Source organism: Lagopus muta, chromosome 2 (genome assembly GCF_023343835.1).
Source record: "Lagopus muta isolate bLagMut1 chromosome 2, bLagMut1 primary, whole genome shotgun sequence".
Classification (NCBI taxonomy): Eukaryota; Metazoa; Chordata; class Aves; order Galliformes; family Phasianidae; genus Lagopus; species Lagopus muta.
This window is the reverse complement of record NC_064434.1, coordinates 104,425,720-104,445,218: the sequence shown is the minus strand read 5'-3', so window position 1 is coordinate 104,445,218 and position 19,499 is coordinate 104,425,720. Positions and strand designations below refer to the sequence as shown.

The window sequence follows — 19,499 nt, the reverse complement described above, 5'->3', positions numbered from 1 at the left end:
AGAGCTGCAGAGGGGAGAGACCCTTTCCTCAGGTGAAAGGACCCGCCGTTTCCAGCTGACCCAGGGGACGCGTCCAGCCCTAATTGAGTCACTGATCACTGATGGTGTTAACAACCATGAAATTAAAAACTAAAATTTACTAGGGCTGGTTTTAGACCGTAGCTGAAAGCCCTGCTCTATCCATAGCCGTAGGAATGACTGTGCTACGGAGGGTGGTGACTGCAGATGGCAGATTCTCACATGGGTAGTTTGGTGGAATAATCTAGGCCCAACCTTAAATACTACAGTGATATTTTTGTGGTCTGGAGAAACGCAGCTGTTGTGTTAATACAATCTATCTAGAATGGAATTCTATAGAGAGGACCCATTGATCTGATCAAATATTAAAAAAAAAAACACAAATTCACACTACCTAAAGCAACTCAGTAAGCTTGAGTGTGATGCTTATGCTGTTTCAGTCATATTAGGTACCTTTTCCCTCTATTTAGTTTTATTGCTTAACAATCAGCAGCATTTCTCCACCCACTGAGTTTATGTGCTTTTCCATATACCTGCACTGACCTGTCTGGGATTTCATATTTCTGAGAGGATTAATTGTGTTTGTGATGCAAAGTGTGGATATCTGCCTCGAAAGCATCATTTTCCCAAGGTGCACTGGGGCTCATCTCATGCTGAGTGTGTACACCAACTAAATTTAACAAAGTGCTGGAATAAACCACCATTCCTGCTGCCTCATGGCCGCGTTTACAAGGAAATGGAGGTGGGAGGGCAATTTTCACTGAGGGGCTCAGGTTAAGGCTGCCTGTTTTTTTAAGTGGAGGTCTTCTAATCTCATTTGTCTGACAGGTGCTAAGAAATTTACATTTAAATTGTTCAGATCAGCATCTTATTTGTACTGGGTTGTCAGACAAAAGAAATCTTAGTCTTCCATATCTATCCCTGCTCGATCTAACCAACCATAGCATAGGCTTCCTTCTTTTCTAATATGGGTATTGTTTCTGACTAAAGCAATTCATTTGCATCAGCCTTTCTCCTTCTCCTATATCAGTTTGAATATTGTTCAAAATGGCACAGAAAATGTTCTATTTTTCTTGAAGAATGACCTCTTGCAAAATGAGATCATTTTACTCTGAAATCAAGCACGCCAATGCTGGTCTAGCCAGAAACAATGGCAGTTGCTAAACCCTTCTAAGCATTAGGAATTTCCATTGCCTTCCAAAGCAACACAGATTTGCTTGTATAATGTTAAAAAAAAAAAAAAAAAGAAATCGTCACACTGACAACTTGTCAGAATACATGCTGATAATACTATTTAAAACAAGTGTTAATAATACATAAAGTTCAGATCAAGCCTAAATTGGATTTGAATCCATGCGATTGGCAGTGCTGTTAACTAGTTATTTAATTTCCTTTTTGATTGAAGTATGCAAGACTCAGAAAATGCCTAATTGTGAGTGAAATGCAAATGAGAAATATTAGCAAAAAAAACTATTAAAAAAAAAAAAAAACCAACACAAAACTTGTTTGACAATTAAGTCTGTGATTTTTTTGAATTATGAAATTAATGAGATCCAGGATATCTTGTTGGTCAACTTGCGTTACTGGGTTTAAAAGGCAGCTGATGATAGAGGCTGACTGGCAGCCAAGAGAAGTGTTGCAGTACGGGGTGCTAACTTAGGTATATGTAATTGAATTAGCATGTGAGAGAATGAGACCTTAAAAACAGACAGGAGGTCAAAGAGTCAGTGTTTTCCAAGATAAGATGATATTTTTATGTGTTTCCCTTTAGCTGTTGGTTCCATGCTCTTCAGCACATGAGCACTTGTTTGTCAGTTTTCCCATGAATCTAATTTCCAAAACTCACTAATTAATTGTTTTTCTGTTTTTGTGCATCTTTTTGTGATTTGAGGAAATAAAACAAGAAGAAAGCATTTTCACTGAAGCATCTGGGGAAGTGTAAAGTAGTTGCTGGCCGTTCCCACGTACTTTTTATTCACTTTACCAAAGGTACAGTATGAAATGAAGGTGTGTCTGGATTGTATTGGCTAGTTGCTAATACATAACAGCAGCATAAAGTAGTTTCTGCTTTAACCCTTTCTGCAAGTTAAGATATATTTTTTCACATGGAGCTCATCTCTAACCGACCAAATAGCCTCTACAGAAATGATACAGCATCTATGCAAGGAGGAAAAAAGGCTTCCTCTAAAAAAACATATGATATTATAATGACTCTCAAGTCAGACATCTGCACAAATACTTGTTTTAGCAGCGTGTATGTAGAGGATGTTGTATTAGTTATGAGGTGCCTTAATGCTCATTGAGAAAGAGTAACTATTAAGCATCAAATAAGAAACACAGCCATCTCTGCTCCTCTAAAATGTACTGACATCTTTGAACTCCAGATTATCTGGAAATATTTCAGTTTTGAGCTGCTGTGGATTTCCTGAGTACAATAGCTGCTGGTCTGTGTGACCCTATAGTATGATTTATCACTGCCTGAGGCGAGAGTGGGGAAAAATCCACACTGTGAATAATATGCACAAACTAAGAATCAATAATATGTTTGTTAAAAACGAGTAAACTAAGTAGATAAAATATGCCTCACACGGTGACTTGCTTTTTCACCCAACCTGCTCTGTAAATTTTTTTCATGTAAGTCTTTCGGGGAAAAAGATAAAAGAACATCTTTGTTTCCTTTTGCTCCAAAAGGAGCTGAGTATATGTAGTTTCAGCTGATTTTCTTTATGTGCTCTTAGGAAATCTTTGATTTCCCTTGGAGAGGAGATAAGAACTGTGCTTCAGTTGAAATAATGTCAGATTGTTTTGTTTGTTCTTGTACGTGTATGGCTCTCACTAAGTACTCTGTTGGTTTTAGATAATCCAGCCAGGTCTTTGGGTTGCGTCTGTCAGAGCAATTGAATGTGGTGGAAGTGATTCAAAGGATAGAGATGGACTGACAGTGCTGGCTGTTTTCTTTGTGGGAGTGCATATTCTTGTCCATTGCCTATGTATGCCCTACTCCTCTGAAAAAGTTTCTCAGGCTTTTGATATTGTCATCTCTTTTCTTTGTACTGTAGTAGCTTGTCTTCTCTTATATGCACATATATATATATGTGTGTGTGTCCCCAAATCCTTGTACTTCAACTCCTGTCATATTGTGCTGCTTATTTTCAGTCAAAATACTCAGAGCTCCAGCAGAGCTGACAGCCCTGAAATTCTCTCTCAAACCCAATCCTCCTTTCAAAAACAGAACCCCATCTTGCAACCAGAGTTACTGCGCTCTCTTTCTCTTCTTTCACTCCATCTTGCTGCACCTGAGTGCATTTCCCTCATTGCTATCAATTCTCACTGCCTGCACAAAGATCCTCTCACAGCAATTTCTCTCACTTCTCCCCAGGCCTAGCCAACAGGCAGGCAGCAGCATTAGTAGACATCAGGGACCTCCAGCACTGTGAAGCACGTCGAGGATATCTCATCTGCAGATGAGCCTTCAGTAAGAGTTTGCAATCAATTGCAAGATGCATTCCCAACAGGGAACACGGCTCTGCGAGGTCCAGGCTGCATCTCATTCCTACTGCTGACCAGCAGATCTCTGGAAGCAAAGGCTTCCTTTCACGCTTAGGGAAATTCATGTCAAGGAAGGGGTAGTGTCAGCAAAGCATCACTGCATTGGACCACATACACCCCATTTTTCAGAAAAACAAGAAGCTGCAAATGAGAGATGGTGCTGACTTTCTAAAATCTTTCAAGGCAGTTCAGGAAGGTAGCATTGGTTCTTCACACTTTGCTTCAGGCATTTTTATCCTGATCAGTAGGTAGAAAAAAAATGTTTGACCATGCTGGAATTGAAACTACAATAAAGCCAATATCCCATTGCTGTTCAATTCAGTGTATGATGGCAGATTTCACAGTTGACTAGCACGTTGCACTTTGTTTCAAATTACTTTTGCTGGATTATGTTACCACACACAAAAAAACCCAACTTGCTTCATATGAATAAGTAGAAGATGAAATACTCTGCATTAAGGAGTTCGTGTGCACTTAGAAACCTCTTTCAATTAACATTTCTCTGTGCAACACTCGTTTCTGGAATAGTAATTCTACATTTAGTTTAGGGAGTGTGTTAAGAGGAAGGATGTACTTGAACTCATGAACAGCTGTATACATATGCCTAAACGGCCATGCAGTTTGCACAAACATTGTATATACACTCTCGTAGGTAAGATTCTATAATTGCATAAGTACCTCTGCAAGTACATCTTGCACTTGCTTTTGCATTATATATGCTTTCTCATACCATGTTAGGATGCTTATTGCTGGAGTGGAGCGATCTTTTCCCTTTCAGCACCGTGCCACCTTTCTGCAGTTCCCTTATTACATTCAGCTCAAAGCCTTAATGTTCCACAAGAGCATTTTAAAATATTCTGACAGACAGAACAGCTCCATCACATAACACAGTAAACAGCACAGCTCTGAAGCAGTTAGCTTCCCAGAATGTCTCTGAGTATTGCTTGCTACATTTTTTCAGAAGACACTTAGAGAACCCGTCTATCCGCGATGTTGTCGCCCTGTGAGCACTCTTCCTATATAAGCTGGGAAAAGAATGAAACCAAGATCTTGACTTTTAATAAAAATACACTGACTGCTGCAGAAAAGCACAGTTCTTGCAAATCCACAGCTCTCCTGCAGGATGCAGATATAATGTCTCTTGCAGACACGTAGCTCTCACTACTCATAGAGAAGCTCCTCCTTTTTTTCTTCCCACCAATGCTGACAAACGACAGACAGCTGAGTGAACTTAAAAGCTAGCTTTTTCTTTACTGGAATCCTAGGATTTGTTAATGAAAGCCTCTATCTGTTCAATTGACCTACATAATTATAGCTTACTTCTATATTCAGCCGATACTTTTATCACCGTTATATGACAAATGTTTTCCTGATGATATCAATGTAGTAGAGTGTGAAATGAAGCATGGTGTGGTAGCGTGTGTTTCAGAGAACTGGCAGATGGCCTGCTTTTTTCTTGCACCAGTTTCCTGTAAGGGACTGCTTCATTGGCAGCCTTACGCCAAGTCCAGGTTTGCGTTTATACAGAAGAGCAGCTGAACTGCAGATGTGGAAGGTGGATTGCCATGCCCACAGGACGAGACCACTGTTGGTCAGCACAGTGATGAGCCTGCACAGGTCTGTCATTGCTGACAAGCTGAGGCAGAGCCAGCCCACCTGGAGCCCATGCATCTCAGCCTGCAGCTTGCCTTGGTTTTGTTGACTTGCATGGTGTTTGTCCCCTTCTGCCAGCCCTCACCTGAGCCGGGGCTTGGTTTAGATGACCTGCAAAGCTCCCTACCAACCCCTGTGCTTCTGTGAACCAGGGATCACTGAGTTACCCTGTGCTGTTCCGTGGCTCTCTGTCATTTCAGTACTCTACCTACTTCGTGTCACTGCAGCGTAGCAGAGGCATTCTGTTTCTTCTGTTTGTTGCTATATGCATATTTTGGGTTCCTTTACTAACTTTCCTCTACCAGCTGCCTTGTTATCAAGTCAGTGGTTGAATGCAATTGGCAGTGATTCTTCAGAAACTGTATTTATTTTCCTGTAGCTGCGGAATTTATTCAGTTGAGGGAAATGAGAAAGCATGCTCCTTGCTCAAGAGGAACTGAGAGACATTTCTTCAGAAAAATGCTTTATTTATGCATTTTGAAAATGTCTCATTTTCCTTTTTAATTTTATTTACATGCCAGTTACTTACTGTAGCATAGTTTAAAATGGATACAGCAAGTCCGTGCGGCTGTGTTTCTTGGAGTAACTGGGGTAAACAAAAGTTACTGCATTTTCACAATACTTAGTTTCACTGTCTTTCTGAGACTTAATTTTTGAGTAGGCAGCAAATAATAAGGTTGTCCTCGGCTGAATGAGTTCAGTAAGGCATAGTAGGTTATTTAGAAGATTCACAGCTCTCCTCTTTAGCCTTCAGCGCCGCCGATTGAAATTAGGGCTGCAGCTGATCCATTTCCTTTTCAGGTTGCGAGTGACCACAAAAATGATAAAGCTAGCAACTTGTCAGCTTGTTTTGCCAGTCATCACATGACTGTGGTTGGTGAAGAAAAAAAAAGAAGAAAAAAAGAAGAAAAGCCCAATAGCAGCAGCAAAGTTCTTGGTAGGATACTACCGTCTGTGCTTCCGGAAGGGCCAGATTTACCATGGTAATGGGAATCAGCTCAGCATGAGTGAATTCATTTTGACTACTATAATACGTCTTTGACAAGATGATTATATGGGTTTGGTTGTAAGATTATACTCCTGCTAGTTTCACAACTGAAGGACAAGTGAACATATTGAGTAACCCTACCTCAGGCGTGCTGGGCTATGCATCTCATTTGTTCCCTTTTATTGTCATACATTGATGAGGTTGAAGTGTTATGATTACTGTGTTGTCAATAGCAAGTCTTAACCCACATGACCATAATGAAGCTCATTTGCTCACATGTCTGCTCTGATTCAGAAAGCATTTTTAGCCCTGATAGCAATATTGGATTTCAGACCATATATTGGATGAATGCTCAGTGCTTTTTTCTCTTTTTAACAAACTTGGTAAGAGTTTATTTTCCACGCCATCTAGTGCACACAGTTCAGCAAATACTAGCTGTGTGGTACACAACAAGGGGGGGTCTTCTATACATTTCCACAGTGTCAAAATGTGGCTGTTGAGCTCCTATGAGAAGAACATTATTAAACATCATTGGCAAATACATAAACTGAATAATGCTAGTTATTCCATTTTGACAGTTGTGTTGACTGAACAATGGGAGTCGGGTTTGATTTCAGAGCAGTCTTGTACAGCAGTATGTCCCTGATATGTGCACAAACATCCCAATGTAGATATTTTCTGAGAAAGTAGGGGAAACTCTGAAATGAGCATTTGTGCTGAAATGTGTTTGTTTTTTCATGACTTGCTTCAAAATGAAACCATTAAAACTGGCAAATAAGTGTATTAAGATAGTGATGAGCTGTTCTCAAAACGCAGAGAAAGGAGCAGACGGAAATGAATAAAAACCTTTGTAGCATTTAGACTGTGCCAACAAAAAAGGACCTTTTTTCCTTTCTTTTTTCATTTAGGATGATCTGATGTACCGAAAACATCTCAGTTAAACTGACAGGCTCTAACACTGACCCCTGCGGCTACTGAAGTGTTTTTCTGGATTGACGTTTGCTTGTTAGCATTATAACCTAACAGCTATAATCCGTTATCATCATCTTCAGCTATATCATATTAGGGGTTCATTATTTAGTACTTAGGTTTTCTTAATGGACTTTTCATGGGGAGGCAGCATTACCTGTCTCTGAGCCGGACATTTTTAATAACATGTAGCAGTGAATTGAGGACAGTAAAAGAGACAGATAAAGCTCCCAGCACCTCCATACAGTCTGAGTCCCTTAAATAGACTTCTATTAATTTTATCTCACAGAATTCTTGTTACGCCGCTTTTCATTGAAGAACATGTAGTATACATTTTCCAAATACTGCACAGACAAATTAGGAATACAGTAATAGACATTCACAATGGTGTGAATGTTTTTCTGCTAAATCCCCTCAGCACAAAAGGCTGGGCGTTTGTCCTGCGTGTGGAACAGCAGGGAATTCATTGCATATTTTTTGAATGTTAGTAAAACAGGGGGACTTGAATGTTCTCAGCAGTTGTTTTAAGGGAATAAATAGAAATATAAGGGGAACTTCAGCATGCATCTCCACGCTTACTGTCTTCTTCAGCCCCTATCCACACTTTGTTTCTCTAAAAGAGCACAATTATTTAATATCTAATATGTTGAAACAGTTCTGTAAAATTTTATCATCCTTTCTCTGGGAAGTTATGACCACGAGAGCCTGCATAACATCCCGTTTGTTTCACCGCTATTTCTCAGGTCAGCGTGATAATTTCCAGGACTAAGGTGATAAAGGCCTGGAAGCAGATGCAGAAGCTCGTAAGTCAGAAGATCTTTTAAAGCTTTCATAGACTGTCTCCATGGGTAATGTCTGCCCAAGGACACATGAGAAGCAACAGAGTTCATTTGGAACGACGTTCAGTTTTTGTTGTTGCTTTGTTGTTTATTTGTTGGCAGTTCGGTGGTACAGCCATGAATCAAAGAATGAAAGTAGGGGAATAGACATCTCTTAGTAACATGCAAAGAGGAGGAAAGGAAATTCCTAAGCTTGGCTGAAATTAGAGCGATGCCGGTAGCCGAGGTCAGTGTTGGGAGCTAGCAGTCACTTTTCTATAAGTATGTACTAAGGTGGCTGTGCTGTCTGGGCTGACTTCGCAAGTCACACAGATGACTTCAGCTGTGAAGCAACTGGCAAAACCATGAGAGTTTTCCTCCAGGATTCCAAGTAATTTTTATAGATTTTGCAGTAGCAAGTCAGCATGAACAGTAATGAAGAAGGCTGTTCTTTCCTGAGCTGAGAGAGGCTTAAGTGGCAGTGACTGCTTACTTCAGTGTTTGCCATGGGTGGAAGATTGAAAGTTGATCCTGGTAACAGACGACGAGCTGTGGTTAATGGGCACTGCAGCGGTGTTACCCCATTCTGAAAGAGCTTTTCAGGAGCAAAGACAGCCTGTCACGTTCTGGTGATATAGCAGGATCTGTTGCCAAAATGTAATCTTTGCCACTGCAGAATGTAGGAAGCACAGCCTGTGTCGGAGACCTGTGTGTGCTGGTAAGTAGATGCTTCACCTCGCACCTATCATGGGCATACAACCTACCAACCCCCCTTTTTCTCTAACCAAACAAACCCAGTGAAGTCTTTCAGAGGTTCTGCTTGTCTGCACCTTACAGATGATGCTCCTTTGCCTTTTTGCGCCCCTGTCCTTTTCAGTATTCCAGAGGAGCTCTCACTGCAGTAACATGGGCCAGTGTCACTCTTATTACTTTACCTGTTTTATCTTTTGTGAAATTGAGCCTTTAGCCAGAATTGTCTGAGCTGCTGCTCCAGGAGTCGGTTAACTGTGAGGCTCCTTGAGCTTATTTCTCTCCAGTAATTTGATTCCCACGTGCTCACTGAGATTGCTTTTTTGCTGAAAGCGAAGTGGGGAGGGCTGTGTGTGTGTATGGGAGCGGGCCAGAAATGTTGTGGCAGACAAATGCAGCTCAGAAATAAATAAATAACAATGCAAAAACAGGCTTAAAAAGATCCCGTCTCGCTTTATCTCCCTTTAGCCCGGTCCTATAAAACCAAATATTTTTCTGTTAGAGAATCAGAGAGACAGGGCTTTTTGTGCTGGTGCACGGTGTGGAACAGGAGGCCAAACTCCGTCTTGCTTCTGCATAAAGCCAAAAAGATAATCCTTTTATTTAAATTTACCAGAGATTTGTATGAAGCACTAAGTAGGTTGGTTTTTTTAGTAGTAGTTGTCATCATAAAAGGTTTCTGTAGATTTTAAGATCTTTTCTGAAATTGTACACAAGATTCAAAGCTTTTGTTTTGATTGCTGATCTATTTTATTTTGTTTATTTTACGTTATTTTACGTTATTTTACGTATTTTGTGGTTACTTAAGAGGAATTGAACACCAGTCAGGTGAGCTTCTATTTAAGATTGATTAGCATGGCAGCAGTTTTCTAAATAATGCACAACTTATTGAGAGAGCAATAATTCTGTCAAGTTGTTAGCGTGCTCTTACAGTTTTGGGCAAATACCATACTGAAGGTGAATAGAAAACCAAGCCAGAAAAGTAAATCTTGCTGGAGGGAGGATTGTTCTGAAAATGAACCATTCAGAGCATAAACAATGGTTTATTAATTGTCTGAAATCTGCTTTTCTCTCTCTACATGGTCTTCATTTTATGTCCAGGCAAGCCTACCAAACTCTTGGTGTAGAATTTCTGTATTATAAAGTCATGGTTTCTTAGATAAGATGTTACTAATTCAAATGGACTGTCTGCTTAGAGGTCTGTTACTTTACATGACCTAAATATGTTGTTCTGGTGGCCAACAGGCTGGCCATGAGCCAGCAATGTGCCCTTGTGGCCAAGAAGGCCAATGTTACCCTGTGGTGCATTGCAAAGGGAGATCAAGGGAGCTGATGCCAGCAGATCAAGGGAGCTGATTCTCCCCTTCTGCTCTGCCCTGGTGAGGCCACACCTGGAGCACTACGTCCAGTTCTGGGCTCCCCTGTCAAAACAGACAGGGATCTCCTAGAAGGAGTGCAGCTGGGGGCCACAAAGATATAAAGGGCCTGGAGCATCTCCCTTGTGAGGAAGGGCTGAGAGACCTGGGGCTGTGCAGCCTGAGGAAATGAAGACTTAGAGGAGATCTGATGAATGTTTAGCAATATCTAAAGGCAGATGGGAAGCAAATGGATGAGGCCAAGCTCTTCTCAGTGGTGTGTAGCAAATAGGACAAGGAGTAATGACTTAAAACTTGAACATAAGAAGTTCCATACAAGCATGCAGAACTTCTTTACAGTAAGGGTGGCAGAGCACTGGAGCAGGCTGCCCAGAGAGGTGGTGGAGTCTCCTTCCGTGGAGATATACAAGACCCATCTGAATGCCTACCTGTGTGACCTGTTGTAGGGAACTGCCTTAGTAGGATGTCTGATCCCTTGAGGTCCCTTCCAACTCCTGCAATTCTGTGACTGCAATACTGTGAAATAAAACCATTGAAGCATTCATTAGTTTGTGTCTTTGGTCACATGCCTTGATGATAGCAGCATTGTTATTAAATGTCATGGGAGTATGTGTTCTCAGCAATGGTGGATGTATCCACAGCAGTAGTTGTAGGATCTTGGCTAATTTTTCATCTTGGACCTGGAAAAAAAGGAACACACCTATGTTTTATGAAGAAACATGCAGAAAGGAAGTGAACCCAAACAGTGACCATTCTACCCAGCTTGTTGGATAGCTGTCACTTGTCTCTTGAAAATAACACCAATGGAAAAAAGCACTTACAAATCCAGTTTGGTTATGGAGAGAAACGCTGGGGGCATGACTCAAGGAGGGCAGAGAGATTTTGTTTGTTTTTCAGTCTAGCACTGCATAAGTTCTGAAAAGAGTTAAAAACATAGGTTTTGGTGGCTAACAATCCATGTCAAAAAGCTGGGTGCATCTACTGCTTTTTGCAGTGTCTGTACTTCAGCTTATGGCACGAGGGTGTGATGTATGATGTAAAAAATGCTGTATGCATGCATCTGTGTGCCAGATTTCATGCCTGTTTCTGTCGAGCCCCTTTGCTTGCTTGTACGCAGCGCCTGCAGCTCCACCTCTTCAAAGGCTGTTCTATTAATCTAACCTACTGAGGGCTATTCATACAGCTTATGGGTTTTTATATTTAAATCCTCACAGAAATGATTTGCTGCCCTCAAGTTAGGATTTTAAAGGAAAATTAAATTAAGGCTGCCTAAGTAATGAAAGCATCTTTAGATATGATAGATAGAGACCATCAAAGCAAAAAGTCTGCATCCCTGGAAAGATTTCTGATATTGTTTAGTGTTAGGGGGAGTTGCTATTGCTAGTATATCATGCAATATCAGGCCTTAAATTTGTATGCTTATGCTTCATGAATTCTTTAATTTCCAAAGTTGTTTGTTATGTTTTAGGTTATAAATTAAGAGATTTATATGTCAAGCATTTTTATCCTTATGAAACCCATGGCACTGGGATCATAGTGTTGTATAGCTTTGCTGACAGATGGATTAAAGAAAGAACTTGTGCCGTGAGATGTAAGCCTAGCATTTGTTACTGTGATGTATGTTACATTGTCGCCTGCCTAGTATGACACTTGTATAACTCTCTGTTGTTCCTAGAGCTGCTGAGTTTTCCTAACCAGAGCTAAAAACAAACAGTCAAATCAAAAACACTAATAGAAAATCACTGCCCCTGTTTTCAATTTGTTTACCTAGGAAAAGAATAAATACTGTCACCTAAAACCTTTAAAAACAATCTTTAAAATGGAGCGGTGACCAAAAGGAATCCCAGACCTAGACCAAAGAAGGTGGGAACAGAATCCATTTTCTTATAGGTGGAGAAAAATGTCTACCTTCAATTTATTTCTCATTTCTTCTGTCTTCAGGTTTTCCAAATGAGCCTGCTGCTGTCATTGCCCTTAACACTACTAAGGAATGGTTAAGCAAGAATCACAATGAGGTATGGAATAAAATGTACATTTCCTAATTTATTTATTTTTTTTAAAGATTATGGACTTTGATGCTGAAACTGTGGAAAGAGTAAACATCAGCTGAATGTTTAGTCTGAAACAAATGAAATCAGGCTGGGACAATATGGCAGGGCAAAGACTGTTATATTTAACATCTACACCGGAGTTGAAGGGAAATACCTTTGTTTGAAACCACACTCTGCGTTTCCTGTGCATTGTATTCTTTCCTGGCAAAGTAAAAGTCTATTCTCTTTCTGAGCTGGTTCTGAGCGTCACAGTTTTCATCTAATAATGAGGAGAGTCTTGGAAAGGAAATGTATGTAATAGTTGTCAGTGGAAACAGTCACCAAAGGTCACTGGTGCTCAGGGGCCACTTTACAGTAAAGAACCTATGATGGTATTTTCTATTTTTATTAATTTTTTGGTTTGCTTATGGTTAACTGTTCATTTTCCCTAGAACTCTCAGTAAACATGTGATTCAACAGTGATTTTCTAACAGCACCAGCCTTCTTCCAATGACAACATGATGGTTATTATTTTTATAAGACAAAATGCTTTCAACAGCATGATCTCCAGATCTTCCTTTTCTCGTTTTTGTCTTTCTCTGGTTTTTGTTCTTAGCAGTCTGATAGTTCCTAATACTGAATTGGAGAGATGCGACAAAGAAGCAAAGAAATGACAGACCAAATGAAATAAACATGATGTCTTGAACTGAAGAAATGCCTGCTTCCTGTTAATGATAGCAAGCAGATTGCAGACAGCTCAAGTTGTTCAGTATTTTTGTCTGAAAATATTTAACAAAGGAGAAGAAATAGATACAGGGGTATAATTAGCAGTACCCTTATCTGTGTATTTTGCAGAGTATTTTACTATTATACAGAGTATTGCTAAGAGATTCTGATGATTGACAGGAGGAATTTAATAGCTTTATGGTTTGGTGGTTTTGGGGTGTTTTTATTTATTATTATTATTATATATATATTTTATATAACTGAAAGGAAATACTGTATTGAGATTTGAATGGTAAACTGAGATTTTTCAAACCTGAATGCCAAAAGGTACAACAAGGGATGCTCGGTCAGTGTATCTTTGTGCTTCCCACTGAACACTTGGCATTTTCCATGACTTAAATATTTGAGCAGTGGAGCAGATTTGGACTGAAACTATTCTCTTTATTCCAGAACTAAGTTCTTCTATTTCAAAAACTGAATATGTGTAATATAAACACATATTCCCTTAATTACTTTTTTCTTAATGTTATTAGAAGCAACTTGGCTTCGTTTGGTAGAGTGCCTATCACATGTATAGAAGCTTTCTTGATGAAAGCTCTTTTCTAGAGTATTCTGCCTTATGATTCAGCCATTGCTTCTCAGCTGTATGATTACTTTACCTTTTAGTGTAGACTTTGAGTCTTCCCTTTTTTTATTTCTGCCGTGACTCAGCCTGGAAACCCACGTATGCACTACATGTTCCCCCTTTCTTTTCATCGGTGTGCTGCTTCCACAGTTTTCTGGTTCCCTTCATAGACTTCAGGTGAGCTCCTCCCTTGGTTTTCAGGCAGCTTCATCTCTGTCTTAGAAGAAGACTTAAGGCTCATAGCCCACAGCAATTGAAATGATGATGATTGTTGTATATATTTTTGACTCCGATTGAGCTGTAAGCACTTCTTGCAAGTAAAACATAAAATTCCATTGCATCTGTGGCCTGCACAGATTAATGTAAACCATGAGCTCTGAATAAGCACGATTTCTCCTTTCTCACTGTATTATGTTCCCTTCTGTTTCCTTAGTTTTCTTGGCTGTCTACCTTCAAACATCCTTACTTACTCCCCACAAACTCAATTTCATCTGAGTTCTTTTTAAAGAAATACCTAGAGCTTATGGTGTTGTACAGTGGAAAGAGCTGTTGTTTTACATTTCATAGGTCGATCAGCAGCAAAATTAAAATACTTAGCAGAGGACAGCGGTATCTCATGCAGTGAAGGCGTTCTTTGGGGAGCACGCAGTTGTTGGGTCACTGTTTGTTTGTAACAAGGCGGGTATACTTTGTCTGGACTAAATGAATTGACATAGCACAACACTAAGTGTGAATCAGATCCATTGCTTTGGATTTGCTTTGGGGCACTGGGTATTATTCGTCACCCAAATGTTCCACCCAAGTAGCTCATTGTACATCACTGACAGGGACTACTTACATCTCAACAACAGAGCCTACTCTTACTGCAGGTACCGTAGAGATCTCCCTATAAGTTTTTGTCACAGAGATAGAGCAGCTCCCTCTATTCCCTCTGGAGCTAGGAGCAAAGCCTTTAACAATTTGCCATGAGGACATCTTTTCAGAAGGCTGCCCGTATTTCACTGCTGTAATCTCTGGCCAGAACTGCTCCCCTGGCAGTGGCTGTGCTGTCAGAACAGGTCAGTCTGTCCTGCTAACAGCCTCGCCTGAGCAAGAGTCCTTCTGCATTTGGCTGTGCTGGACTTCAGCTTCTTCCTTTCATTCCTTCCTGAGGAATCTTTAAGTGAAAAATCTTGTCCATGTTCTTCTCCTTCAGCCCCAGAGATGTTTGGCTGCCATTTTTTTGTCTTGCTAATGTCTCGTACTGCTTGTCCTAACCAAAACCTCCACCTGTGCACGTAGAATGTAAATTCACAGAATCACAGAATCACAGAATTCGTGAAGTTTTAGTGCAAGGCAGAGACCGAAATGAGAGTGTACTCACTAGGAAATGTGCCTACCCCACAACACGCCTGACAACATCATGTAGGTAAAGTAGATGGAAACCTGACAAAATGCTGCAGTCTTTTGTTGCACTGTATGGCTGCAATGTCTTATCTGCCTTCCTGCATCCCAGGAAACCGTGGCAAATCTGTGAAATATGAGGCAATATTGTTGCTTTCTCCTCTTTACCTTCATGTAGGACTTTCTCTGCTTTGATGCTGTAATGAGGATTTCACCCAATCTGATATTAATTCAAAATATAAATAGATCAGTGGCTATGTTCCTCAGTCTGCCTGGGGCCCTGAAAATCTAACCTAAATGACTCCATTCTTGCAAGCTGTGTTAGAGTCCTAAAGTTCTCTGCCATAGTATTTACAAGAAAAGTGATTTGCATTTAATGAAAGGTTTTCTCTTCCAAGTCCATTGTTGTGCTTGACCCCTCAGGTGCTTGCATAAAAACTTATTAGCATGCTTAACTTCGAAGTGGCTCAGATGAATTCCTCATTACCATGCAAATGAAGTTAGCTCCTGTCTGAGGTTAATTGGTACAAAGCTAGGGAGAGAGGGATCCATTGTAATGGACTGAACGCCAACCAGCAGCCAGGCAGGGCAGCAGCCATGGCAGCCAGACGGCCTCAAACTTAACTACACCAAGTCCGCTAGGGAAAACAACAGGATTGGAAGCAATGGTTGGTTCTTAGTTGCTTGTAACACGCAGCACTGCTCTGGTCTTGAAATGCAACTCTAAGTCAAACTAATTTCTGGCCGTGTTTTACACCAAGGTCTGCTGACTTGCAGCCAGAGGGCAAATCTAGTTTAGAAGCTGGTAAATGGTGTTGTACTGTAAGCATAGAAATCCCTTGGAGCAGGCTCAAAGAATGGCAACAGTCAGCAGTACTGGGTTAATTTACTGCGGACCACCTCGGCTATCTCCTTAGCAAACTGCATTTTCACATTTCACAAAGTGCTCTACAGGTTTAATAGAATTCTTCAGAGCACAAAATAGAATTGATTCCTATCCTTTAGGAAATTATACACTGGGATTCATTTAAAAAATGCACATTAAGCTCTTTGAGCAATTTTGTGCATTTCTTTTTGGGATGATTTAGCAAGGATGGAGGTAACTGCCACTTGACTTCCCCCAGTGCATCACAGAGGAAATGTGACACCTTTAAATAGTTGACCCCTGCATTTTTTGGAGTGGTGGTGGGGTTGTGCTTGTGTTTTTCATGGCAGATATCTTTGAATATTTGCAATGTAAGGTACTGTTATTTTCCAGTGCTTTAAGATCACGCTGTGTGTCTCAAAAGGGTGAAAAATAAAAAATGCTCAGAGTGTGCCTTACCTTGTGTCACTGACATGAAAAGCCTCAGGACCTTTTCAGTGCTCAAGAAAAGACTTTAATTTAACAGCACATTTAGCTCGAAGTATTGTTCTTTCTCTTGCACAATATCTCACAACATTTATTATGCGCCTCAGTAGAACAACAACCCGGAAAGTGTGATTGCAATATGTGTTCCATTGAAATAACTGATGCAGATTAAAAGCACATAGATGGAAAATAAATCAGCACGTTCCTGAATCCTTTTCATTACAGTCACTATTGAAAAGAGACTTTTTCTTACTTTGCCTAAAGTACATGAGATATGAGATTCAAGTCTATGTGTTTTAGCAAGTTGTTACAGGTTATTTTACTGTCCTTTCTACCCCCTCCTTCCCCAAAAGCAGGGAGGGAGAAATTGCACATTTCCAGCATAACACAGTGAGGTTAAAAAATAAAAATCAAAAAACAGCAGAACAGTTTTCAGTGACATAGGCAGGACCAGAAGTGCTGTGTTTCTCAGGATCAACATTTTGAGGAGGAAACACCTGGTTTCTCAAGTTAGGCTCACCATAATATAGAGCCCTGCACCTGTGCTTTATTTTGTAATGTGCTTCATCCAAATCACAGCAGTATTTTCCACTGCTGAGACAGTCAAAGTGGAATTACCTTTCCTGTGCACTGATTCCCATATGTGGGAGCAGTTGGCTTTGCCTTGCGGGCAGGCACTGCAGTATGAGACCAGGGAGAGCTGGGGAAGCATTCCCTGCGCTGGGACCCATAGGGTTCTCTGTGTCTTTACAGAGCTCTTCACTGTGATGCTGCAGCAAGCATGGTTGGGCAGGGCTAGAGCAGAGCAGTGAGGGAGAAGCTTCCCCAAATGTGCGGTGCAGCCTGGTGGCCCCGTGGGCATTAATCCAGCTGTGCCATGTGTTGGCCACCCAGTGCAAGCCTGCTTTGAGGCATCTCTGCTCTAAGAGTTATTGTTGCAGAAATTAAAAAAAACATTGCTGTTAGGTGCCTGGGGGGAGGCAGGGCAGCTGTGTGGGCTAGCAGATATGGGGCAGGACCTACAGGAGTGCTCCCAGCCTCCCAGGTGACATCTGTGTGCCAGGCAGGTTATCCTGAGTTCCTAAAATGGTGCTGGGTACCAATGGCACCCATTTGAGAGAGGTAGATGTTGCCTTGGTGAGCCTCTGCCTGGAAGGGCAGAGCAGAGGGAGTTGCTGTGCTCTGTATTGCCAAAGGCAGGATAGTGCAGGCGTACCTGAGTGAGTTTTCAAAAGCACTACAGCTTTATTTAGGGGCATGCAAATAGGATCACAGCATCACATGCAGCGCCCTGCAGGTAAGCGTGGCAGCCCGGTTGGGTACCGTGTCACTGTGGCTGTGTGCTGTGCAGTGGTACGATTCGTGGGTGTACGTGTTGGAGGTGTGAGACAGCAGGGAAGGAGCATTTCTCATCTCTCCCTTCAAAACTGGGTCAGGCAGCTAACACGAAATTGCTTTGCCTCCTGAGCCTATGAAAACATCAGGACAACCTAATTTCGGTATTTCTGTAATCTGCTTGACTGAAAGATAATTTTATTTTTTTTTTTAACTTTCTCTTTCCCCCCTCCTTTTGGTGGTCCCAATGACCTAATTTTGTCTCCTTGTTATTCAGAGACAATTAAACAAAGTGCCATCTTGAGATGAGCTCTTGTCCTTATCTCTATAGAAGGATGCGGATGGAGACAGCGAGTCTTGGAAGATGTTGCCTGATGCAGTTTACTTTAATCTAACCTCAGTTACATTCCTCTAGGCACAGCTGCCAAATTTTTACGTTCATTCCAAGAAGTGGAGTAACTAATTGACAATATCTAATTAACAAAAGTTTGTTGGTTTGTTTGTTTGTTTGTTTGTTTGTTTTAATGACCTAATACAGGCAATTCCCCTTAAGACTGTGTTACTTTTGGTTTGGGGTGGCTAGTTTTCATGCTTAGTTTTATAGTTGTCAGATAAAAAGCGTGTGTGATTTTGAAGAAAAAAAATAGTAGGCATATATATTTATGCCTATGGTGATATCTTTTATGACAAGTTTGGGCCTGCAGTGACATGTATTTATTTTAAAATATATTTATTACTTAGAAATAAAGCTCTGAAAATATGGGCTTCTCTTGAAGCCACGGATGGATCCTCAAGGACGGTCAGGGTGCCAATAATTCAGGTGGCTATTTTGGTAGCTCTCAGATGCCAGTATCATTTGATTAACATAATCTTCCCCCCTCCCCAACACCGTTCTCTTGGGTAGGTTAAAAAATGATCTCCTTTCTATTTCTACATTCTAATTAGGTGGTAATCATATGCTGCTCTGATTGAAATGAAAATCAGCCATCATGCCACTGTCATCCAGCTGAAGTCGAGGAAAAAATGCTTTTCAACTTGTACAGAATTAAAATGATTTACTCGCTCTGTGTGGCTGCTCTCTCACCGGGCTCAAAGAGATTCAGTTCTGTCCCCAAAGCCCAAACCTAACTATCATCCCAACAGGCAAGTCATTTTCTGACATGATAAGTAAGCTGCCACGGCAGTGATGCTTTCTTCTATGTTCTTCGGACTGCTATTCAGGTGGAAAGCTGATAAAGCAAAGCAGACAAAGCCCACATTCATTATACACAATACTTTATTAAACTTAAAGAGCCTTTGTTATTTTTGATGCAGCAATTGAGGAAAGGCAGGAAGGCCCCTCCTCTTGAAAAAGCGTTATAGAGCTTGAGGTTGCTGTGATTTTTCCACTGTCTCTGTGCCACTCACTTGCGACCAGGAAGGGTCTAAGGGGAGAAACACAGCTTCCTGTCACCCCTTCCCCACCCAAACTGTTGAGGAAATCCACTTCTATGCATACTAGAGATGTATTTGCAAAAATTTGTATACACTTATGCACTGTGTAATGACTTCTGAAACTCCATTACAGCTAATTAGTGCCACTAATACATGACAGGTCTCTGCATGGTTTCTTTTGTGTTTACACTAGTTAACCATCTAATAAGTTAATTTTTTTTTATCCTTACAATTGGCAGTTGTGATAAAAAGGAACTGAATAGCTAGAAATGTCTGTAACGTAGGTAAACTAACAAAAATACCTGCAGATGGTTTTAGACTGTGACAAGGGAGGTTTAGGTTGGTATTAGGAGGAAGTTTTTCACACAGGGTGGTGAGGCACTGGCACAGGTTGCCCAAGGAGGCTGTGGATGCCCCATCCCTGCAGGCATCCAAGGCCAGGCTGGATGTGGCTCTGGGCAGCCTGGGCTGCTGGTTGGTGACCCTGCACAGAG

General features: G+C 40.9%; 1 protein-coding gene across 6 annotated transcripts in view; it reads left to right on the top strand.

Moving 5' to 3' along the window:
• The window catches only part of MACROD2 (mono-ADP ribosylhydrolase 2), an 834,860-nt gene that overhangs the window by 569,010 nt on the left and 246,351 nt on the right, over positions 1 to 19,499 (top strand). For all 6 annotated transcript variants that reach the window (XM_048935508.1, XM_048935507.1, XM_048935504.1 and 3 more), the window contains one exon: positions 12,063 to 12,136. In XM_048935508.1, the coding sequence (XP_048791465.1) occupies positions 12,063 to 12,136 (74 nt within the window). The remainder of the gene's footprint in view (positions 1 to 12,062; positions 12,137 to 19,499) is intronic.